Source organism: Pleurodeles waltl, chromosome 3_1, assembly GCF_031143425.1.
Source record: "Pleurodeles waltl isolate 20211129_DDA chromosome 3_1, aPleWal1.hap1.20221129, whole genome shotgun sequence".
NCBI lineage: Eukaryota > Metazoa > Chordata > Amphibia > Caudata > Salamandridae > Pleurodeles > Pleurodeles waltl.
The window spans coordinates 1632837719-1632863707 of record NC_090440.1 but is presented as its reverse complement, the minus strand read 5'-3'; the positions used below and the strand labels follow the sequence as shown (position 1 = coordinate 1632863707).

General features: G+C 45.3%; 1 protein-coding gene across 4 annotated transcripts in view; it reads right to left on the bottom strand.

The window, feature by feature from the left end:
* UBR3 (ubiquitin protein ligase E3 component n-recognin 3) overlaps positions 1-25989 on the bottom strand; it is a 1605611-nt gene that overhangs the window by 901912 nt on the left and 677710 nt on the right. For all 4 annotated transcript variants that reach the window (XM_069225311.1, XM_069225312.1, XM_069225313.1 and 1 more), the window contains exon 21: positions 3894-3998. In XM_069225311.1, coding sequence (XP_069081412.1) covers positions 3894-3998 — 105 coding nt within the window. The remainder of the gene's footprint in view (positions 1-3893; positions 3999-25989) is intronic.

Genomic DNA, 25989 nt, shown 5'->3' with positions numbered 1-25989 from the left:
CGGCTATGATCGGTGTATCATACCAGATTCTCCAGGGGCTCCAGAGGGGTGGCCCTCATGCTTCATAGGTCAATGCCCATGTTGGTGGCCAGGGTTCACACAGACCCCCAAGGGTGGTACATTGGAGTGAAGTGCCGTCTGCTGGGCAGACAGGTCAATCTGATCTACCGCTAGGTTCCTCCGCAGATTCTTCAGCCCACTCTAGGGGAGGGGGCTACGCTTCTTGCTGCTGTCTCTCCCGCAGTGTACTACAATTATAAGGTGTGAGGGGTGGGAGGGGGGGGGGGGGGTTAAATGCGGTCCCAGATCCCATCCATGATACCTCTACTTTCCCCCGTCCTGGCTGGATCAACGTGCCTGTCGACATGGGCGGACTCTTTGGGCCTATGAAACGCGGTCTTGGCACCCACAAATGAGAGCATTTACTCAGGTCATGCTCCATCCCTGCTGAGCTAAGGCGCCCCTGCGCAGACTCTGTGCCCGAATGTGGCACTTCAGTGCATGGTACTTGAAGGATCCCGATTGTGTCAGCTTCATAGATCAAGAACTAGGAAATTACTTTGGGGAGAACACTGGGTCAGTGGCTTTGGTGGTGAGCCTCTGTGCAGCCAGCAAACCTTCCTTGAGGGGCATCATCAGGTGGTATGTCAGGCGGCAGTATGCCCGGCAATCCCAGCAAATAACCGAGCTGGTAGGCAGGATGGGGGACCTGGAACGGCAGGCCCAGCAGTCGGGGTGGCGGAGCAGAGGAGACAGCTGGCGCTCCTAGGTGTGGAGGTCAAAAAGGTGTCACTAGTGGAGGCTAGACAATGTTGGCAGGCCTCGACCCAGAGGGTCTATGAGCTGAGTGATAAGACCGGAAAGCTGCTCTATTGGTTGGTGACTCAGGATGTCACGACCTGGGTGGTACTGCTCATTAGAGATCGGACTGATTCTATACAAGAGGAGCTACAGGCGACTGCCCACACTTTTGCCTCCTATTATAAGGCTCTGAACGCACAGGTCCCTCAGCCCATGGAGGAACAGGAAAACCCCATCCTGGGGGATAGTCTGCAGTCTTCCATACCCTCGTCTTTGGCCCAGGATTTGGATCTACCTTTGACAGAGGAGGAGGTAGGGGATGTCATCTCTGCCCTTCAGTCTGGGAAAACCCCAGGCTCCGATGGGTATCCTGTTCAATACTATAAACAGTTCCGCTCGCACCTGGTGCCTCACTTGGTGACTGCCTTTAAGGAGGCGCTCCAGTGCCGCTCCTTTGGCCTGGGCCTTAAATGTGCCACAATTGCAGTTATACCCAAGGGCGACCTTGCCCAAGACCAGTGTTCATCCTACCGGCCTATCTTGCTGATTTATGCCGCTATTAAAATATATGCAAGGGTCTTGGTGACCCGACTGGCCCGCATAGTGTCCTACCTGATCCACCCTGATCAATGCAGGTTTATGCCGGCCAGGAGCATGCACCATTGTGTACAGCGGGTCCAGGTGGTGCTTTCGCAGGCAGAGAGACTGGAGGGCGGGTTGACACTTCTTCAGGACATCCACAAGGCTTTTGACACCCTGGCTTGGAGCTTTCTCGAGGAGGTCCTAGTGCAAATGGGTTTTGGCCCAACATTCAGAAAAATGGCCCATCTTCTTTACCATGACCCCTCAGCACAGGTGCATGTCAGTGGTATTATGTCAGACCCCGTTCCCAATTTGAAGGTAGACGTGTCTATGTTGACCCCTCTACCCCACTATTCGCCCTGGCCATGGAGCCGCTGGCATGCCTCATGCGTTGTGACCTGCTTATTGGTGGCTGGAGGTGGGGGACCGGCCATGAGGACCGGGTTTCCCTATAAGCTGAATACATCCTGGTGTTTCTGGGGAAGCCTCAGAGCTCAAGGCCTCGTTGTCTTGAGCTCTTGCAGTTAAATGGTGAGGTCTCGGGGCTGCGGTTGAACCCTAGGAAGTCACTGTTGGTGGGGGTGCAAGGGTGGGCGAGGTGTGAGGAGTTTGGCCCTGATATCCCAGTGAAGCGGAACACCTTTAAATACCTGGGGGTCCATCTCTCCTCACTCCCAGACCTGGCTTGGCAATTAAACTTTCAGCCCCTGTCCCGTGCCCTAGATGGGGACCTAACCCACTGGCGTCGTCTGCCACTGAACCCACTGGGTCGCAATGCTCTCTTCAAAATGATTTGTCTCCCATGCTATTTGTATCCTGACACATCTTCACTACTTGGTACCCCGCTCCTGGTTCAGGTCTTTCACTTCCAAACTCACCTCCTTTATATGGGTGGGAGGGCGGCATGGCGTAGCTTTCAGCTCCACATAGAAATCTCCTTACGAGGACAGGATGGGGATACCAGAACTTTACATCTACTATTTGGCGGCCCAGTTGGTACCGGTTAACGAGTGGTTCAATGTGTAATGGGATGACCAGGCCTATCGCCTGGAGCTCTGTCACCTGGGGTCCGATGGCCTATTGGGATTGCTATAGGGTGGTCCGGTTCTCTGGGCCACCCCTGGCTGTACGCAGGTGGCGGTGTTGAAGGGTGGCTCTGTGGCTGATGGGCTGGGATCAGGGGACGCCCCTATGGCAGAGCACATGGCTGCAGCACGTATCCTGGTTGGAGGGCTTTAGACAATGGGATAACATTGGGATTACCTACCTGGGGGATGTGTGCTGTGGCAACCGTTTGATGTCCTTCCAGCAGCTGAAAGACCACTATGCCTTGGCCAAAAAACAATTCTTTTGCTTTCTCCAGATGTGCCATGCCCTGCGGGTTTCACCTGTAACCTTGCTTGTCCCTTCCTGATCATAGCCCCCTCGAGGCAAAACTTCTCAACTTGTGCCTGGGGACGGGTGCCATTACCCAAATCTATCACTCGTTGCTTACTAACGCACTGGATGTCCTCGCAGGGCTGCAGGAGAGGTGGACAACCTGGGTGGGAGATCTGGAGGGAGGCGTACATTTCACCTAGGGAAATGGCTATATCTACAAGGTTGAGGATGGTGCAGCTAAATTATTTCCGCATGACATATCTGTCCCCACTGTGCATGTGATGCGTGTTTCCGGCGACCCCTCCTGGCTGCCTGAGGTGTGGTCATCTAGAGGCGTAACTACTGCACGTGGCCTGGGAGAGCTTGGGGGTGCGTCCCTTTTGGGTGGGTGTGGAGCAGGAGATTTCTGAGGCTCTGGGGCGCTCAATTGAGTTGACAGCTAGGGTGGTGCTGTTGGGCCTTTTGGAAGAGTTGGGGTGTCAAGATCTGATTGAATATTTGTGGGGGTTGTGTGCCTGGTGGCCAAAAGAGATGTTGCACAGTAATGGAGGAGCCCAGTGGTGCCGTCGATTTCAAACTGGTGCTCTCAGCTAGAAAAGCCGATTTATGAGGCATGTGGCTGCCCTCAGAAATATGAGACAATCTGGGGAAGAATGGCGGGCCTACCATGGATAGAATTTTTGCACAATGTAATTAAGTTTTTGTTTTAGCAGAGGGGTGTTTTATCAATTGTCAACTGCAAGATTTATAACGATATGCTTCAATCGATCGTGCTGTCATGTACTCATTGTCATGTTTTACATTTAAATGAAATAAAATTGGATATAAAAAATGTTTAAGAAGGACATGAGTTTTCAACAAAAAACCTGAAAGTGGACAGTACCCAATATTTTTTATGTTTTCACCTTCATTTCTTTTAAAAAGGAGTGTTGCACTTAGACGGGTCAAGGAATGGATAACCGCAAAGAAATTTCAGTGCATGTCATATTGGAACAAATGCCCTTTCACACTTAAGTATTTTAGCAAAATATTTTGAAAATAAATATAGCAAAAGGAAATTACAATCTTTAGTTTTTTGGCACTAATGCTGAATAACTACAACTTCTTACACTGTCGCTTCTGCAACTTACTTCTTCAGCTGATTCTTCTCCATAGTCTTTTTCAAGTCCCAATTCTATAAGGTACAACACCATACAAAGGACATGTTCTGACATGTTTTGATGATCCATTAAAATCTAAAGAATAAAACAATTACATATGAAATCAAATTAAGGGACCGTGTATAAAAATAAGTATGATTTTTTATTTATTTATTATTTACTTGAAAATTTAGTTTAACATTGCCAAATACTGTAGCGGGTGGAGGTGGTGATGGCTGGGCAGGGTGGGTGTGGGAAAAGGGGGGGGTGGATGGAGGAGTGAGTAACAATAGCAACACAAAAACAAACATAAAAAAAGAAGAACTTAAGTGCTGCCCACCGCATCGCCCCTCTTTTGCTCCTCTGGCTCAACTGCAGCACAGGCTCTCAGAATCCCTACAGCCACTCCAAACGCTGCTCTCAAGCTGCTGCCAGCATGAGAGAAGCACCAGGACTGGCCTGAGCAGGATGGATTTGCGCTCCCACGGGGACTGGGAGCTTGTGCCTGCTGTCTCCAACCCAGCAACACAGCTCGGGTTGGAGACATCTCAGTGTGAATGTTGGTTTGGCAGTCCTAAGACGGCTAACCAAACCCACATGCGCACTTGCAGCAGTGCCCACCACTCCTCCTCCACGCCTGTCATCGTGATGGCCTCGCCACAAGACTCGACCCAGTGAAGAAAAATAAAATGATAATAAACCTGTTTTTATTATCAATTTATTTTTAAAGTTTTGCATCTGCTGGCAGAGGCAGGGGACGCTCCTCCGCCATAAAGGAGCTGTCGCTGCCAAAACATTATTCATAAGAAGATACCTTCAAAATCACTTCACAAGATTCTAGGAAATCACACTGGAATAGAGAAGATTCCTGTATATTCTTGTGAAAGATACAGTGGACCGCCATAATCCACTACCCTACAGAATACACAAGTACATGATGTCAATGTCAATATAATTGTTGTAGTAGGACTACAGTCACAAAAATCAGTTGCAAGATATTGAAAATAGTTTTTTGTGAAAGCAATTTGATTCTCTGAAACAACATGCCAAATTAATATGCATTAGGCTGCTTGAAATTTGCAGCCTCCAGTGACTACAATCACGGGGATTGTAATCTGCAACAGCAGACCACCACTGCACGACTGCTTTCCAAAACAGATTTTATTTACACTATCTACTCCGCCTGAAGCTGTCACCATGATTCCCAAAGGGGACCCCTTTACAATTGCAAATGAGTTACCATCCCAAATTGTGAGTTAGTAAAAGGTTCATTGCTTGGCATCATAATTCTGATAGCAAATCATTGATACATCAGGGTCCGAATTGTTATTTGGAAGGGACGCCCAAAACAAACCCCTCCCAAATAATTATTTATAAACCTTGCCTAAAACCCGTACAGCAATTCAGAAAAACTCTAATTAGGTTTAGTGTCTTTATATCAGAACCCTTTTCAGATGGCCACAGGGAGAAGGGATTACTGGACCCCACTGTTGTGGTCGGGGTCTTTTACTCGTGCAGTCCTGGGGCCCAGCCTGCTATGAGTTCTGAGCAACTGTCTCAGGTATTACGCCATAAGCATTTGACTCTCAGTGGTAGCGCAGGTCGAATAGGCCAAGGCTTTTGTGGGGGAAATGGAGTACCAGTGTACCCCTTTCCAACAATCCCAATAAATTAGTTCCAGCCCAGTACTGAATTTTACGGAAAAAATATTTATTACATACAACGGTTCAAATCTATCATAGTGAAATGAGAAGCACAGCCCTTTCGAAGAGCCATGCCTAGCCCTTCAGGCAAGTTCACCAGAGTCCCTCCCATTTAGAACTACTCCCACTGCTGAAGTGTGTAGGTCGTATATACGGTGACTCTCACAGGTGCAACCAGGTTTCTGCCCAAGGCTTCTGTTCACAAAGTTTCTTACAAGTGCCAGCAAGTCTTTTGCACAGTTCTTACATGCAGCACATCATGCCTTACTCCCCAAGTCTTAATGAGTCCCTGCTCGACGTCTTATCCAGGTGGTAGCCACAATGTAACAGTCCCTTCTTTGCTCTGGAGTGAGTTCTGGTGACCTTCTCCAGTAGTAGAGGACTCCTTCATCAGGAGTTGGGAGACCGCTGGTAGGAGTGTGCTAGGAGTGTCCAGATCCTACAGATTCCTCATTAGCATACAGGTCTGGGGGTTAGGCAAATAATCAGTTCTTTTGGGGGTGATGGTGTACAGTCAGGGTCACAGATGATGGCCCTGAATTTGAGCGGGCCACCCCTCTCCTGGTGAATGGGAGGATGGGTGGAGTCTCACATATCACTCACCGTGATGCTTGTCCCCAGATTCCTGCTGGGCCTCACTATCGCTAGAATTTCTCACCTGCACAGGGCACGATAGTTTTGGTTGGCATGTCTATGCTCCAGGCTCAGGGCAAGTGTTCTTTGCATCCTAAGCAGTGTCCCCCCTGCTCAGCTGGGAGACCAGCAGACCTCAGTTCCTGGTCCTGGCTGCAGTAGCTCAAGCCGTGGTGATCTTGACAAAGCTTGACAAAGCTCTGAAGAGCCGGTGGGTTTTCAGCTTCCAGCTTCCACTTCTACACAGTCTCTAGAAACAAATGTTATGTAGTGCCAGGTCCTTTAAAGCTTGTGTTGTGGGTGTCCGGCTCTTTCAAGTGCCTACTCATCGGTTCTGTTCTTTGTCCAGAAGATTGTCTGCCCCAGCAGGGGTGGCAGCACAGCTGATGGACCCAGAAGGAGGTCTCCTTTTTGGCTCCTGTGGAGAAATAAGATAACTAGCACTGAGTTCTGGAGAATCTTCCTCAGAACCTGAGGAATCAAGGGGATGGGAGGGAACTCCGAGAGGTGGAAAATTCCACTGTAACTGAAACGTGTCCCCCATGGTTCAGTGTCTTCTCACGAATGACATAAAGGTTAATTTACGGATTGCCCCTATAAGGTAAAGATGTATTGGACCTCTGGGTTAGGGCACCACTCATGGTCAGTAAGGAATTCAGCTCTAGTGTTCCGTGAGCTAGCCAGATGGTACACAACGTTAGATTTCATGGTAATGCAACTAAACCCACAGCCTCCATGCTGGGTGACACTACTCTTCTCTGCTGGCTGACATATCACATTGGCGTTGTACTGTCCATCAAGAGCTGGACAGGCCAGCTATGAAAGGGAAAGAAGGTAGGCTTTAAAAGCTAAGCAAATCGCCCTCAGTTTGGAGAGGATGATGTTAAGTACCCGCTCCTTTGGAGACCTCAGGACTCCTATCTCAATAACTCCAGATAAGCACCCTCCCCCAGGGTGGATATATCCATCACTACCATGGCCATGGCTAGTGGATGGCAGAAGTACATCCTCTGTGAAAGGTCCACTTACGCCGACCACCAAGCTAGCTTTGCTGCTGTGTCCCAGGAGATCACAGTCATATCCGTCATGTTTCCTGCATGCTGAAAACACTGCCTATAAAAGCACCACTGGAGAACTCTCGTGTGGCAGTGTGCATACGTGACTAGAAGGAAACAGATGCCAACAGTCCTAGCAGACGCAGGACCATCTGGGCTGGAATCTGAGCCTCCTCCGAACAGCATACTCCCTTCTCTGTCCTCTGAGGAGGAGAGGCTTGGAGCCATGAGCCCAGTACTGCACCCATGAACAGGAGGTACTGAGGGGCCAAGGTGAGACTTAAGCTCAGTGATGGAAAAACTCAACATGCGCAGGAAAGATTGCCTGCATGTGGTGAGACACCATCTGCGGATACTTTTTTCCCCTACTCTTTTTATTGATGTTTTTGAGAAAGAATAACAGAACATGAATAAAAACCATGACACCCCACCATTGCAAAGCGTCAACTTGTCCCTCACCCCCTGCTGGCCACTCCCAGTATTTCATTAAATCATCAACATTCCAATTTTGCCCCCCCCCCCCGAAGTCAGGTTACTGGATGCAGTCGACACTGAGGAACAACAGATGTTGCCTCTGTAGGTATTCCAGGATCCCCAAATTTTGTCCCACTTCTGTGGACATCCTCTGCCTTCATAAAGAGTCTTCTCAGCCAGCATACACCAGTCCATGTCCTTTTCCCACTCAGCTAATTGTGGCACGTGTCCCCCCCCCATCATAGTTTAGAAATGTTGGGATTTGCGATGGAAAGGCCCTCCGTTACCCACACCCTGGTCATATCTGAGAGTTCTAATTTCCCCCATACATCCAAGAGACACCTCCAATGGGGCAAGCAAGGATCCCAACACCTCATTCTGGCACTTTACCACTGCTTCCCAAAGACCTGTATTCTTGGACAGTCCCAAACACATGGTAGAAGGTGCCCATCTGGTTACAGCCACGTCTATATGTGGCTGTCATGACTCTGCCCACTTTGAACATTGTTTTTTTTATAAACAAGCTTTTCTGAATTTTAGGATCAAAATGTGGCCTGATTGGCCGGCGAGGAAATACAGGATATGAGCATACTGGCCTCTTATATCTACAATAACAAGCACCGAAACGTTCGGTGCACCTGCCCATCACCTCTCCATTACCATGATGTTCAATACACTTTACACATTTCAACCTGTGTGTGTGTACAAAACTTTTATTGTAGAGCCACATGCCTGTCTTTCCTGGTCCATGGTGGCAGCCGGGGTATCAATGCTTGTCAGGACAATACCTCAGTAGTCTGCCCAGTGTTGCCATATTCTTGGGTGTTTCTGGTGGCATCCCCTAGCCCAATATACAGCCACTTCGAGGCTCATACAATGATATAGGCCCTTCTTCCAAACACCCAGCAGTGGGGGTTATCCAACCTCCACAACTTTGCGATGTCCCATTTCACCAGCGTGAGACCCAAGAAAAGTAACTGATGTTTGTATCTATTGCCGCCAATACCTTTGGTGCTATGAAGGAGGCTTAATGTAGGGTTTCATGGTATATTCCAGGGCAAGACCCTACCAAGGCAAGCAGTCACCCCGCCAAAAGTGCTCAAGCTCAGTGCAGCTCCATACCGTATGTTTAAATGTACCCTCCGCTCATCTACAGCGCAGGCACACAGGAGAGGCTATGACACCCATGTGCCAGAGTCTACATCCTGTAAAGTATGGTCTATGTAGGTATTTGAAATGAGTTAGGCGAAGGCAGATGGAGACAGCCGTGCAGCAGGGGACCATCAGGGCCTCAGCCCAGTCATCATCATCAAGGGGATCTATGTCATCTTGCCAGGTCTGTCTAAGGGATGACAATGTAGCTGTACAATGGGTGATTAAGGATCAATACATTTGTGTAATTTTATGTGTCCCCAAGTCTCCCAACTTATGTTTTCCCTCTAGTGGGTTAAAATCAGGCAAGTCCTGTATGTCTCTGAAGTATAGGGATATGGCGTGGCGGAATTTTAGGTATTTGGAGAACTGACTATGGTGTAGTTGGTAGCCATCCTCCATATCCTGAAAGGACTTCAGGGTCACCACCTGCATGAGATCCCCCAATGTGGAAATCCCTATAGCATCCCATTTCTGAACACCTCAAAGGAGGGCCACTTGGTGTAGCAGTGTACCACTCCGTAGGGGTGTCCAATGTGTCAGCCTCCCCACCATCCCATCTGCTGAAGAGCCCGTCTCCATGCATGTATTACTGTTTGGGTCGCCGGGGGTAGAAAATCTGTCTTTTTTTTACTGTAGAGGAAGGAGTCACCCACCGCCCATCTGTCCAATGAGTATGCAGGATCAGCCTGGGGGGTATACAACCACTCTATTGGCAAATGGGAAGCTGCAGAGAAGGAACTGATATCGGCGGTGGCGATGCCACCACAATATGTAGATTGAAAGCATGTGCCTAGTGCGAACTGTGCCACACCGTCTCCCCATAAAAACCCAGAGAAGACTGTTTTAAGCGGACTGAACCATGATGTTGGGATTGCGTATGGATAGTTTTGGAGTTGATTCAGTATGCGTGGCAGCAAAACCATTTCAAAGATCGCTGACCTTCCTAGAATGGACAGTGGCAGCACAGACCAGTCCCACACCTCCTCCTTAAGCTGTGTCAGTATTGGGGATAAATTACTTGTCCAGTCCGGTTCCGGGTCTGGCGACACATATACACCCAGATATTTAAAACGCCTGGTGATTTCGAACATAGTTGTTGTGGAGTACTATGCGCGATGTTGTATTTTTCAATTGTTCAAGATGGAATCAAGACCTGATGGCAACCTCTCTAGAGGCGGCCATGGCCTCCAGCCATTTGTCATATTCCAGTTCCGCAGGTCGTGTGCCCACTTGTCACGCAAGCGTGCTAGTGTGTCGGGTCAGTTGTGAATTATTTTGTATATGTTAGTGAGGTGGCCTTGCGTGGCATGTATTTATCTAGTAAATGGTCTTTCAAAGGTGCAGATTCTGGGAGTTGCGTGCCTTTCAGTACTGCAGTGTTTAGTGCATGTTGGATTTGTAAACACTGATATAGTTCTGTGGAGGCCACCTGGTATTCCTGTTGCAGTTGTGTAAAGGGCAGAACTTCTCCCTGGCTCCACAGGTCTCCAACCTTGGAAATGCCTATTAGATCCCTAAATCTGCGGATACTTGGCTTTGAGCAACTAGTCGTTCCGATACAGAAATACAGTGACACCTGAACTCCTGAGATGAGCTGCAACCACTGGACTCAAGGTGCTGATGTTAGTTCGAATGGGAGCACTGCGAACTGATATTGTGTGGACCTTCTTACAAAGATACATATACTGCTTGTGTACTTGTTGGAACAATATATGGAAGTATGCCCTACAAGTCAAGGGACATTATCTAGTCTTCAGCTTCCAGCAAACATGTCAGTCAGTCATAAATATGTTTATTTTATACCGTGGTCCATAAAACATAGCACATAATATAATCTGCATGTAAAATCCATGGCAAAGAAACTATCATTTATAACATAAAACTTCATGTTGAAGATAAAATATCATATACTAAAAAAATAACAAATTAAATTTGAATACAAAGGCTGTGGGTCAGCACAAAACTCCAGACTCCTCTTATACCAGACTGTATGTTCCTATGTCTTGACATATATCTCTACCCGTTTAAAACAACAACAAAATAGTCCCATACTTTCATGCATGCTAATAAAAAACACACCTATCCCACAGGTCACATCTACAAATTGCATATTTGAAAAAAATTTAAAAGCTTCCCACCGGTTACATGTTCCGTACTTACTTAAAATAGGCTACACTCCCTTCTAAAAACATACAGTCCAATAATAAATGCTCATTGTTGGATTTGATTTGTATTCCACAATCACATAAACCTCCATTTATTTTTAGTCTCTTAGCCATCTCTGCACTCTGATACTTAGGGTTAGCTCCAATTCGAAACTTTAAGAGTTTCTGCCTCATTACGAGATTTGCCAATTCTGATAAATAGGGAAATACCATTATTTTGCCATGAGGCCCAAAATAATGCAGTGGATTTCTTCCACTAATAATATTGAACTAAGCAATACAGAACGAAATAATGAAATAACAAAATTAAAATGAAAAACAAACAAAATCTTGTAACTTATTAGGTTTCTTAACAACATGTCCACATCTAGTAGTTTTTCTTATAGACTGCGTTTCCTCCACTGGCACAATCTTTCTTTTCTCTGCGGACCGCTTATTGAACCTGTTACGTCACTAGGATCAAACTCTTCCTCCCCAAGCCCAGAAGATGATTGTTCATATGATGGTTGTACATCTTTCCAGTCTATTAACCAGTTAAACTTACTTTCACCAGAATTGTGTAACACACAAAACGGAACAGCACTTTCCAGCTCGGGCAGATTCAGCATTTTTGCACCAAAACAATGATGAAATATGCCATACTTTTCCTTCACTCAACATTGCTGAATTACAATATGTTTTTTCCACCATCAAAGGTTCTGTCCTTTTCTTATGAACCCAGGTTTCCTGATTCTAACAAAATCACCAACTTTGATATGTTGCTTCTTACACTTATGTTTTGCATCAAAATACATTTTGCCCCGCTTTTGGGCATGTTTTATATTATGTTTAACCTCATTGAGTGACCAGTCTGCTTTAGTCACGGTTTTCTTCCAACCAACATTGTCCTTATATATGGGGATTCTTCCTCTCATTAACACGAAAGGTGAATACCCAGTGGTTTCACAAGGAGTCGTTCTATAAGCCCAAATGTTCTGCATTAATTTCTTCCTATAATCCAATTTGTTAGTGTTAGCAAGTTGAATAACACCTTCTATTACAAGGCTGAACCTTTCCACAGCACCATTACCAGCCAGATGATACAATGACGTTGTTTTTTGTGTGATTTCTTTACTTATTAGGAACTTGTTGAAAACATCAGATGTGAATGGAGGACCATTATCACTAACAATACATTTTGGTAAACCATCTTTTAAAAACACCTTGTCCAAAAAATTCACAATAGTATCCATTTCCATCATATGAACGATTTCTACTTCTGGCCACGTCGAAAAATGGTCAACCAATACCAGTAAGTACTTCTGTTTATCCCCTTCCCCAATAGGTACATCAACACCAATTCTTTCCCATGGCATATTGGGACATACAATGGGATGAAGTGGTGGTTTCAACGTGGCTTAAGCTTTGTCAGAATTGTTACATGCCTGACAATCCCTTACTTTCTTTTCAATGTCTAAATCCAACCCTGGCCACCAATACATACACTTTACTTTTTGTCTTTCCTATTCCCAAATGTCCTTCATGACAAATATCTACAATTTTATGTCTTAAAAATGTAGGTGGAATCACCTTGCCGTTCCTCAAAGCAAGCCCACCTTCTAACGATAATTCATGTCTCAATTCCCAAAAACCACACATATTATGATCTAACAGCTGTTTCTTCGGCCAGCCATTCTTAATTAACTCACTTTTGACACAATGTATCATCAGACACCTGTGCCTGTTCCCATTCTTAACTAGCGGTACCAGGTAAATCATCAAGAACATTGGCTATTGAAAACTTATCTAAATCGGTCTCTTCAACACTCTGTAAAGGTAATGGCACCCTACTTAAGAAATCCACCACCACATTTTCTACTCCCGGAACGAATTGTATACTGTAATTATAATCCAACAACCTAACAGACATCTGCGCTATGCATGGTGAACCGGAAATTAATCCCTTGGTGATTAAGACCTTGGTAAGTGGCTTATGGTCACTCATCAGTATAACTTGGTACCCCCATATGTAATGTCTGAAGTGTTCCAAAACCAATAACAGAATACCTTTCCTCGGTAGGAGTAACTGAACACTAAGCAAAAGCTATAGTCCTTTTGACACCTTTTTTTTTTTTTTTTTAAATCAGTTTGAGTTAATGATGCACCAATACCTTTCGCATTAGCATCAATGGTGACTATGCTTTGCAAGGCTGGATCAAACCCATACAATGGTTAAGGCTTCAGCAATATCATTTTTGATCTCTTCAAATGTTGTGTCACACCGTTCATCACATACAAATTTATTACTGGCCTTAAGCAGTTGCCTTATGGTGTGCGTTTAAAAAAAAAAAAAAATTCTGCAAAAACTTAGCCTAAAATTTCGCTAATCCTAAAAATGCACGTAAGTCATCTTTATTCTGAGATCTAGCAGCACATTTTATGGCTTCAATTAACTCTCGTTTAGGCTTGATCCCAGCATCTGAAATTTCATGCCCCAAATAGTTCATTTTTCTGTCTGCAATTTTGCACTTGCTTAATTCTGCTGTTAAACCCTGCTCTTCTTATCTTTGTAAAACCTTAACGGGTATAAGATCATGCTTCTGTCTGCTTTTCCCCATCACCAAGATGTCATCTTCGAATATGAGTAAATCTTTCATATCCGAAAAGACATTATACATCAAACTTCGAAACATTGCTGCTGCTGAAGTTAACCCAAAAGGTACTCTTTTAACTCTAAAGCTCCCAAAGGGTGTTATGAAAGCTGTGAGGCTTCTACTTTCAGCATGCAATGGAACCTGGTGATAGGCTGCCTTGAGGTCAATACTGGAAAACCACTTAATCCCTCTGGTAAGCGCAATCATCTCACTGATCTTGGGTAAGGGAAATTGATCTACAAGAATGTTTTTATTGAAATCCCGTACGTCAACACAATGTTTAAGATTCCCATTTGTTTTCCTTAGCGACAACTAAAGGTGTGACTCACTCTGCAGACTCAACAGGTTCAATGATACCTTCTGACTGCAACTTTTGAAGTTCTTTCTTAACCTGATCCTTCAACGAAAAAGGAATACTCCTTACTTTATGTACAACTGAAGAAGAGTTAGGTTTAAGTTGTATTTTGTGTAGGAAGCCCTTACGTTTCCTTATCTTCCCGAAAAATACTTTAGGAAATCTTTTTGCAATATCAGATTAAAACTGTACACCCTGTTGCACTATTAAAACTGGTACAGAACTCCTGGGGTCTCACATGATACCAAGTTCACCCTGATCTTTCCACCAAAGAACAGATGGACCTGTTTCAGATACATAAATCTTACTGTGAGCCTGCTTATGTCTTAACTTGACTAACAATTTCCTGTATCTAATCATATTTATTGGCTCCCCTGTAAAGGTTTTGTGTGAAATATCAGGTTTTTCAAGACTGTTTCCCAAAACAGGTACAAATAACTTTTGCCAAACATCCTGATTCACGATAGTATACGGTGAACCCGAATCTGAGACCACTGAAAGTTTCACACCCTCTATAGATATTTCACACAAAGGTCTGTTTTTGCTCCCTTTTACGTTAAATAAACTATTGCATATATTTAAAATACATAAATTGGAGTCTGAATCTTCTGAAGAACTATCATGTTAATGTTTCTCCTCCTCTATACATTTCACACAAGCTTCCCCTTTCACTTTCTTTTTCTTACGACACACTTTAGAGAAATGACCAAAAGCACCACAGTTTGAGCACTTCTGATTCCGAGCTGGGCAATTCCTTTCATTAGCTAATTGATATTTGCTCCCACATCTGAAACATGTTTTACGTACACTTGCTATTACGCAATCTTTATGTGTCGAACTGTCGAATTTGATTGAAATTTTGTTGGACTTTTTTTTTACTTTGGCTACTATAGAATTATCTTCTACATTAGCAACAGTCTTTTTGTCACCATTCAAAACGGCCTCTGCACACCTTCCTTTAAGTTCAGCACTGTTAACCATGTCAATGACTTCTTGAAAAGGTGATTCACCTCTTGCCCAGAGTTTATCTTGAAAATGAGGATCCGCAGTATGCATCACAATTTGGTCTCTAATGAGTTCACTGCGAAGATTCCCAATTTTACAACAGAGGACCAAATTCTTAAGTGCTGCTACATAATCATCTACTGACTCCTCTTGTTCTTGCTTTCTATGAAAAAAATTGTAGCGATCCACAGCAATGCATACTGTCAGTTTATAATAGTGAGTTAGGTCATCAAGAGCGTGAGTATACACATCAACCTGATCTGGAAGTCCAGTTTTTTTGTTAATACTGTTGTAAACGTTTAAACCCTTGGCTCCTAAACAATGTTAGAAGAATCTTCTTTTTCTTCTCTGCTGTAAGATCTTCATGGTCTTCAAAAGTGGAGATATATTTTCTAAATATTCTTTCCACTCTTCCCACTTTAAATGTGGTTCACCCATTCGAGGCAAGAACGGTTCTGGGGGAGTAAAGTTCCAAACATTTCCTGAAGCCATGGTGCAAGTACTTACATGAATATAAATAAACTTAAATAATAGCCAAAATGTCCACAACTAAAAAATAAATAAAAAAAATGTACAGATAAAAGACAGTACGTGTTCAGACGCGCTAGCCTATTATCAACGCGTTTATGAAAATGCGCTCCGCTGATGCGCTAACTCTCCACTAATACATTCCAAAGACTCGTTGCTTAGAAACAGAGAAACCATTCCGTCGCCTTGCTGCTTGTACATGAATGTGTTTTAATTAGGTAACACGTACTGGAGAGTCAGTGTTCCATGATGCGAGGAGAAGGCCCAGACAGCTTGCGCTAGCATTTGTAAATATACCACCATTTACTCACAAAAAACTTGATCGATCAAGAAATATGCAGTGTTAGTCCTGCTGCGCAAAGCCTCAGATATGCACAAAGCTACGGCTGTACGGAACAAAAGCCGAACTCAGGTCCGGAAGCGAATTCATGAATGCAGGTGTCAGGGTCGAACAACTCATCGCCAACTTTGTTAAGTACGCTCGGCAGCATAGGTAAGTTCATAGTAAGTTTATTTCAATAAAGTTGACCCTGACACGAAGTTCAGTTCCTCCGTCCTGCTCCTCCCCTTGTATGCTCAATACCGCCATTTCACCCAAACACCAACTACTCGAACTTTAACTCGAACTTAGTGACATAACTCAAACTTAGTGACATCGTAATCCATGATGTTACTAAGCATGACCACAGCAGAAAGCATTGGTGAATCTACTGAATTTTTAAAAGGACAGACATTCTTATTGAAGAGTTTGGAAATCCAAAGATCTTGCTGTTGTTCAACCCTGTTTTGAAACACTACAAGGCAGAGCATGCCTTTCATTCAAACAGCTGGTGATCACAATGTTAAATTCATTAGGGGGGCTTGAACTTCACTTGAGAATCCTGTGGCATGGTAGTGAAGCTCCACAGATATTCTGTGGCTAGCGCAATGGGGTTATGTTGTATCAAGTACTGATTTTATGATGTTCTTAGATGCCTCCTGCTTATCTTGAATGGCCTCTGTAAAGTGGTCCCTCGGATGATCCAGGAGATTTGGGTTACCAGTTCTGCAATGTCGCACAGAGCATCTGTATAGCAGGAAAGTAAGCATGAAGTATTTAATGAGCAAATCGTGAGGCACCCAGCAAAGAAAGTTTCTAGCCAATCCCTTCAAGCCTTTCAGACCCTACATTTGTAAGGTAAACTGGGAAAGACACAGATTCTTTATGCCACATAAGGACTAGGCAACTAGACTCTCCGGTGATGGAACAAGATAGGAAGGTTGGGTCTCTGAGGCTGGCTTTTATCCCAGGCACAGCCTTGTAATCAGTAGGAGTGGCTCAGGCTGGAGAACTGTTGTCAGTATGTTGGAGGAAGCTTCAACAAAAGGCAAGGGTAGCGCCAAGATTACTTCTGCTTTCCCTACTATTTGAATGAAAAGATGCCATCTCTATGGGAAACGGACCCGTGGGAGAGTCTATTTCTACCTCCAAGTAGGTGTCCATGTCCAATTCACTGACATTTTAAAAAGCTATAGTAGTCTGTGTCCAATTAGTGAGTAGAGAACAGGTGCATCCCATCATCAGCCTTGTTAGTGTCTGAATGATTGTCTCCCTGTTTGATGGCATGAGAGTCTGTGCATAAGTTGTTGCTCATCTTTTAAAGATAAGCCTTTGAGTATTCTGGGCCTTCACTGAGTTGCTTCGCCTCAGCCTTTCTCTCTGCCTCTTTCGTAATGTGATGAGTTTTGACAGGTGATGAGTTTTGAGGGGCAGACAAACACTGTGCAGGCAGAGTAGATGAGAGAGATGGAGTCAGTGGCACTGGACTCAGTGCTGACCATGGTACCGGCTGTAAAGGTCCAGGCACTGGACAGCGGTGAACAGAGCTGGGAGTCAGATAAGGGCAACACTTGACAACAGGGGAACTCCCGCACCAGAGGAGAATGAAGTCAGGGCAAATATGCCCCCACAATGCATGCAGTACGGCAGAAAGGGCTACTCCCTGCACTGAGAACTCCAGCTAAACCGGTGCCAGTGTAGTGAGTGGGACAGGCGTGAGAGGTCCCGGTGGGATGACCAGTGGAGGTTAAAATTCTACAATTTCAGGCAAAAAAAAAAAAAAAGATGATCTTAGGGGAACTGGTAACTTGTCCTACAATTTCGTTTTTTGGGGGGAGATGCTTCTTTTCTTCAAGGACATTAAAGATTAGGTAAACAACCTGGACCTTGATCATCTTCAAATGCGTTGGTCATCCTTGGCTCAGGTAATAAAACATTTGGCCTTCCTTACCTTCATAGCTTAATGCAACATGTTGTGACACTGGGAGCAGAAACTGAAGTCATGACAAGAGACTAAGAACTACAGACAGTCCTCCAGTGGGTCCGCAATAGGCATTTGCCTGTCAAAGGTGTGACATGGATTAAAGACTGACTTTTAGGAGGTGAGAATTGTACCTCATAGTGCACTATGTACAAGTACTGTAATTTCGGAGGTAAAAACCTCTGAGAGAGAGAGAGAGACAGAGAGAGGGAAAGAGAGAGAGAGCGAGTACACGTGCTCAGGATCCGCATCATAAGGCACATAAAAAAAGGAACTGGTGTCAAAGTGTCAGACTGGTGAGATTCACGGCTCCAGTGATGTCACAAGGATGCCATTTCTGGTGCCAAGATAAAGCCTACCTGCGTAGAGGAGGTATAAACAATTCAGAAATCATTATCCGAAAATTGTCCTACCATGACATGGTCCTAACACTGTGTTTTTTAACTCAAGAAGTGACCGTGGCATGCAATATGTAATGTGCACTTGAACTCTTGTACTATTCTTTTCCATTCGACTTTATTAGAATTTTGTTTTATTGAATTTTCTTTCTGCATTTCTATTTCACCCACAGTAAACCATTACTCATGGTGGATGGAAGAAAAGTTGAACAAACAGCATACTTCAATGTAGTGAGGTACCATCCTAAACTCTCCAGGAAGACTCACAGGGTCTCTGGCATCTGCCTGACAGTGCCCCATGTTCAACCCAACTGCAAGACCCACACAGTACTCGACTGCCGTCCTGGGAGGACATTGTGGGTGGACACAGTGAAGTAGTACCTGAGACAAGGTTGCTAATGGGCAGGTTAGCAGAAAGGGGGGATTAGTGGCCTAGGAGAGAGCCCGACCACAGAGAGATGAGAGCAGCCACCCGACAGGATCCACTGGATGAGTCAGTTCTGTGCCTCAGTGTACAGAATAGGGAGATGTCACAGATGTCTTAAGTTAATTTAAGTATCTTGAGGGTGTCCACATGAGCAAGCGAAAGAAGTACAAGGTATGGAGGGAGTCAGAGGCAACAGGTTGCTTGTACAACAACAGCTATACAAGGATGACAAAAGGCAGACTTTCTTTCAATAGTGGGTAGGAGCAGGAATACAAGATTAACTTATGCAACGAAGAAAAGAAGACTGGATCTCGAGCCACTCAGCCATCAATCAGTAGATATCAGCTACAAGAAGAGTTAATAGAAGGGTGGACGTCTATAAGGTTACTCTCTCTAAATGGATTTTTGAGGCACTTGTGCTAATTAGTAAAGGAAGCATTCACTCCTGAAAATACCTTTGTCGTTGGTAATAATTGAGAGTTCAATGGAGCAAAGTTCCTACTACTGTGAAGCAAGGTTCAACTCTTACTTCTTTTGATGCTGCTGTTTGGGTTCCATACAATGACACCTGGATAAGCAAGGGCTTCTCTGAAAAACATTAAAATTAACAAATTGCACTGGCTATTCCTACCTTTCATCTATGATTGCTTAACGTATTCAGTAATTACTACCCATCATAATAGAATTTCTAAAAAAGCTTCCTTGTGACCGCTATCATTTCAGAGGTGCTACAATAGCAATGGGTTGACCCTATTGCTTAGAAAAACTTTGAACCCAGCGGATTGTAAAATGTAAACCTCTACATCCAGTAGACCTTTTTGTTTTGTGTTATTAGAGAAAACAGCTACTTCTAAGTTAAAAACTCAGGCAGAATCTAAATGCATGCTGAAGGGGCCTGCAATTTGGGTTCTCCCTTCCGCAGTAAGAGAAACTACCCTGACAGATGTGCTGGCATCAATCTTAATCAGGATGATGGAATTGCGGCTATGCTAGTGATATTGGATGACCGTTAACTCAACTACCCTGACTGCTCTTGTCTACAAAGAATTAGGGGAGTTGTGAGGGTGCTGGATCTGGGCAATAAAGGGTTAAGTTCCTAGTACATCAACATAAGGTTTTGAGTGAGTCTAGAACAAGCACACTTGTATCAGTTGCTAGTGAACTTTGAGTACCCCAGGGCTCTAACTTAGCACACAACCATAAAATATATGTGCAACCAGAAGCTCACAATTCTACAATTACGCACAAAAAAAAAAATTCATTTGCAAGATGTCACACTGGTCTTGCAGTTCAGCCCCTGCTTTGGCATACTGCAACAGAAAGAAAAAGGTTATCTCAACATACTGATTTTTCAAAGGGAGTGAAACTGTGTGTTTGTAGCAGGTGCTTACATAGAAGTCAATTTATAATAATATAACCTTTGTGAAGAATGAGTAAGTACCAGTACCAATGTTTGCGGTGCTACCTGTACATCAGTCCTGGAATCATAGCGAGTTCCCGCTTGACAGAGGTTCAAAGCAAAGTTAAATGCTACAGCTGAGTCACAGAAGAAGGGCACACTCCTGGCTAGAACTATTGGCAAGGTACTGGAAGATGAAGCAACAGAGGTTCCACACACTCAGCGTGATGGAAAATGGTTTCATCATACCCATGCTCAAGACTTCTTTTGCTCTGGGAAACCCCTGCAGTAGGAAAATCTACCTGCTGTTGGGGCAGTTTCTCCAAGAATTATACAAAATGAGGAGTAAAGAGTGTTGCTCAGGGATGAGGCAGTGGCCCCTAGGTTTCTCCCTTACAGACTTTGTGATAGGGGATCAGCTTCTGGTGGATCAAATGAGAAGGCAATTGTTGCATACACAGACAGTGACTCAGAGAGGGCTTCTGTCAGACCCTAAAGAAGGAGCTTTGCCTTTCTTTCTCCAACAGACGTTAGATACATAAGGACTAAAAGGACACAGGACCATGAATCATGATTTTGGCACAGATGAAAAGGTTACTTACCTCCAGTAATGCTCTTTCTGGTGGACACTATATCAACTTGCAAATTTCTCACCTTTAGAATAGCCCATGAGGTACCTGGCTCCTGAAACCTTTCAAAAGCTCTCCCACACCGGTAGCAGCGACTCCATCTCATCGTCGCATTTGACATCTCATGACATCACTGAAGTCATAAAGTGCCTGCGTCAGTGTAATGCGGCCAGTTACCAGACACTACTTTTTAATGAGCTGTCCGCAAAGTTATGTGCAGTTTTCTATTTATATCACATCAAGTACATATGTTGTATAACCAGCCATGGAACAAGGAGGTGGCTGGGTTAGTTAGGAGTCCGAAGTAAGACATGGTATCCACCAGAAACAGCGTTACCGAAGGCAAGTCATTTTTGGTGCATGGCTAGCTATACCAAGAAATCTTCAAACATTGAGGGAGTGAGGAGACTTTCCATCCTCACTTCATAGTCCAGACAATATTGCTTCACAAAGGTGTGGCAGGAGGTCCAGGTTGCAGATTTGTAAATGTCTGCAACTGAAACGCCTGTCAGTGCAGATATAGAAGGCTCTGGTAGAATGCGCACAAATATCTTATGGAGGCTCTTTGTGTGCCACCACATAGTAGATCTTGATGCACAGAATTATCCAACGTGACCATATCCTCTTATGCACTGCCTTGCCCTTCATCATTCCGACATATCTCATGAAACTCTGGACATCCAGCCTGAATTCACAGGTCCTACCCATGTTGAAGCGGAGCGCTCTTTTGGTATCTAGACAGGGAAACCTTTCGTCCTCCTTCATTGCATGCGGAGGAGGGTAGAAAGCTAGGAGGGTAATGGACTGGGCTAGGCGGAAGGGGGTAACCACTTTTGGAACCAGCTTGTCTGGGAAGAAAGAGGTGAATGGGGTTTTCACAGATCAGGCTTGTAATTCACTAACATGTCTTCTCAACATTATAGCAATCAGAAATAGTGTTTTAAAAGCGAGTAATCTAAAGTGACACTAAGGCAAAGGTTCAAACAGAGAACCCATAAGGAATGTGAGAATGCCCATTGTGACATAATAAATAGAACAGAGGAAACTTGTTAGTGAGCCTTTTTAAGAATCTGATGAGTGACTCGGGGATGGCTGATCAGGCAACCATAGAAAGGCTGATAAAGCCAAAAAACAACCTTTAACAGGGCCCATTGCTCAACCCTGACAACAAGAGGAGGAGTCATAGGATGCTAAATATGAGGCACTGTAGAGCATCTATGGAGTTTTCAGAACACCATGTATCAAGCTGGCTTGGCGGATTGTCTACGTGAATATAATATACAATCCATCAATTTTGGGGTAGGGAAATAGAGCTCAGGTTGCCCGGTTCAATTTCCAAGTATGCAGGTGTAGGGTCTCAAGCATGGGTTGTAGAATCTGCCCCTTTGGCTGCAAGAGGAAGTATACCCCAGAAAGGAAACAGAGAGGAGGACACATTAAGAGGTGAACAAGGTCTGCATACCAATCCATTCAGGCCAGTCTGGGGCAGTTTGGCACAGTTTACATGAACCTTCAAGATGCAAGGAATCAAGGGTATGAGAGGAAGTGCATAATGAAGCAGAAAGTTCCACCTTAAGTGAAACGTGCCTCCCAGTACTCCCTCCATCGGATAGTGGATGGCAATGAATTTCGTACAGTGAGTGTTCTTGTGAGTGGCTAAGAGGTTACTCTGAGTATTCCACCACAGCAGGAAAATGTTGTGGACTATCTCTGGGTGAAGTTGCCACTCGTGGTTGGCAAGATGATGCGGACTCAGAATGTCCACTCACACGTTGAGCACTCCAGCCCAGTGATTTGTTACTGAGCAAATCGGACGGCCCGGAGCCCTGGACCACATTCACAGAGCTTCTCAGCAGTGAAGATGTGACCCTACTCCCCCTTGCTTGTTGATACACCACACTGCGGTCACATTGTCCATCAAGATCTGGACTGCCTGTCCCAGAATGACAGGGTGGAAGGCTATGAGCTCCAGACTATTGCCCTTAATTCCAAAATACGGATGTGCAATATTTTTTTAATCTGGAGATCAGAGGCTTTCGATCTCCAAATCCTTCAGACTGGTTTACAAACCTTAAGGTGGAAAAATCTGTGATCACTTATCAGCATTGTGAAAGGTGAAATGGCTTACCTTATTGTAGGAGGCTGGCCTGACTTACAGTGGGTACCTTGTGGTACTTACACCCTGTGCCAGGTCCAGTTATCCCTTATTAGTAGAATAGAGGTGTTTTTAAGCAGCTTAGGCTGATAGAAGGTAGCTATGGCAAAGCAGCTTAGGCTGAACTAGGAGACATGCGAAGCTCCTACTATACCACTTATATCATATAGCACAATATCATAAGAAAACACAATACTCAGAGTTACTAAAAATAAAGGTACTTTATTTTTATGACAATATGCCAAAAGTATCTCAGTGAGTACCCTCAGTTAGAAGGTAAGTAATATACACATGTTATATGTACACAAACCCAAAACAAGTAAGTAACAGTAAGAAAAGTAGTGCAAACAATGTAGAATCACAATAGGATGCAATAGGTAAACATAGGTCTGGGGCAACACAAACCATATACTCCAAAAGTGGAATGCTAATCACGAATGGACCCCAGACCTATGGGAGATTGTAAAGGGTCGCTGGGACTGTAAGAAAACAGTCAGGGTGTCCAAAATACCCCACCCAAGACCCTGTAAAGTAGGAGTAAAGTTACCCAACTACCCCAGAAACACACAATGGTCGTGATAGGGGGATTCTGCAAGAACCAAAAGAACCAGCAAAACACTGAAGACGGATTCCTGGATGTGAGGACCTGCAAGGCAAGGGGAGCAAGTCCAAGAGTCCCGACAGTGTCCGGGGGGGCAGGAGCCCAGGAAACCCCGGATGAAGGTGCAAAAGGGCTGCCTCCGGGTGGAAGAAGCCGAAGATTCTGAAACAACGAAAAGGGTTAGGAACTTCTCCTTTGGATGGAAGATGTCCCACAGTGTGCTGGATGTTGCAGAAGTGTTTCCACGCAGAAATACTGCAAACAAGCCTTGCTAGCTGCAAGGGTCGCGGTAGAGGTTTTTGGGTACTGCTGGTCACCAGGAAGGACCAGGATGTCGCCCCTTGGAGGAGGAGACAGTGGGGGCGCTCAGCAACTCAGAGAGCCCCCGCAGAAGCAGGCAGCACCCGCAGAAGTACCGGAGCAGGCACTTAGAAGATTGGTGTAACCGGAGTCAGAAAAGGAGGGTCCCACAACGTCGGAGTGCAACTCAGAGGGTTGAGCACTGCAGGACGGAGTGCTGGGGACCCAGGCTAGGCTGTGCACAAAAGAATCCTTGGAGAAGTGTACAGAAGCCGGAGCAGCTGCAAATCACGCAGTACACAGGTTTGCAGTCTAGCGTGGGGAGGCAAGGACTTACCGCCACCAAACTTGGACTGAAGGATCACTGGACTGTGGGGGTCACTTGGATCTAGCTCCTGTGTTCCAGGGACCATGCTCGTCAGGATGAGAGGGGACCCAGAGGACCGGTGATGCAGTCTTTTGGTGCCTGCGTTAGCAGGGGGAAGATTCAGTCGACCCACAGGAGATTTCTTCTTGGCTTCCAGTGGAGGGTGAAGGCAGACAGCACCCAGAGCATGCACCACCAGCTAACAGTCGAGAAAGCCAGCAGGATGAGGCGCTACAATGTTGCTGGTAGTCGTCTTGCTACTTTGTTGCAGTTTTGCAGGCGTCCTGGAGCAGTCAGCAGTCGATCCTCGGCAGAAGTCGGAGAGGGAAGTGCAGAGGAACTCTGGTGAGCTCTTGCATTCCTTATATGAAGAATACCCCAGAGGAGAGACCCTAAGTAGCCAGAAAAGGAGGTTTGGCTACCAAGAAAGGAGGACTGGCTACCAAGAGAGGTAAGAGCCTATCAGAGGGGGTCTCTGACGTCACCTACTGGCACTGGCCACTCAGAGCAGTCCAGTGTGCCCCCAACACCTCTGAATCCAAGATGGCAGAGGTCTGGGACACACTGGAGGAGCTCTGGGCACCTCCCCTGGGATGTACTGGTCAAGGGAGTGGTCACTCCCCTTTCATTTGTCCAGTTTCGCGCCAGAGCAGGGCTGGAGGATCCCTGAACCAGTGTAGACTGGTGTATGCAGACATGGGCACCATCTGTGCCCATCAAAGCATTTCCAGAGGCTGGGGAGGCTACTCCTCCCCAGCCCTTCACACCTATTTCCAAAGGGAGCGGGTGTAACACCCTCTCTCAGAGGAAATCCTTTGTTCTGCCTTCCTGGGCCGGGGCTGCCCAGTCCTCAGGAGGGCAGAATCCTGTCTGAGGGGTTGGCCGGAAAGGCAGTTTGGAGGTAGCCGGGTTCTGTGCTAGAGACCCGGGGGATCATGGAATTGCCCCCCCAATACCAGAATGGTAATGGGGTGACAATTCCATGATCTTAGACATGTAACAAGGCCATGTTCGGAGTTACCATTGTGACGCTACACATAGGTAGTGACCTATGTGAAGTGCGCGCGTGTAATGGTGTCCCAGCCCTCACAAAGTTCAGGGAATTTGCCCTGAACGATGTGGGGGCACCTTGGCTAGTGCCAGGGTGCCCACACACTAAGTAACTTGGCACCCAACCTTCACCAAGTGAGGGTTAGACATACAGTTGACTCAAAAGTTACATATGTGCAGTGAAAAATGGCTGTGAAATAACGTGGACATTATTTCACTCAGGCTGCAGTGGCAGTCCTGTGTAAGAATTGTCTGAGCTCCCTATGGGTGGCAAAAGAAATGCTGCAGCCCATAGGGATCTAATGGAACCCCAATACCCTGGGTACCTAAGTACCATATACAAGGGAATTATATGGGTGTACCAGTGTGCCAATGAGAATTGGTAAAATTAGTCACTAGTCTGCAGTGACAATTTTAGAAAGCAGAAAGAGCATAAACACTGAGGTTCTGGTTAACAGAGCCTCAGTGATACAGTTAGGCACCACACAGGGAACACATATAGGTCACAAACTTATGAGCACTGGGGTCCTGGCTAGCAGGATCCCGGTGACACATATCAAACACACTGACAACATGGGGTTTTCACTATGAGCACTGGGCCCTGGCTAGCAGGATCCCAGTGAGACAGTAAAAACACCCTGACATATACTCACAAATAGACCAAAAGTGGGGGTAACAAGGCTAGAAAGAGGCTACCTTCCTACACTTATGTAATATTGCTGTCCACACTCCACAAACATAGGACCACTGCAATG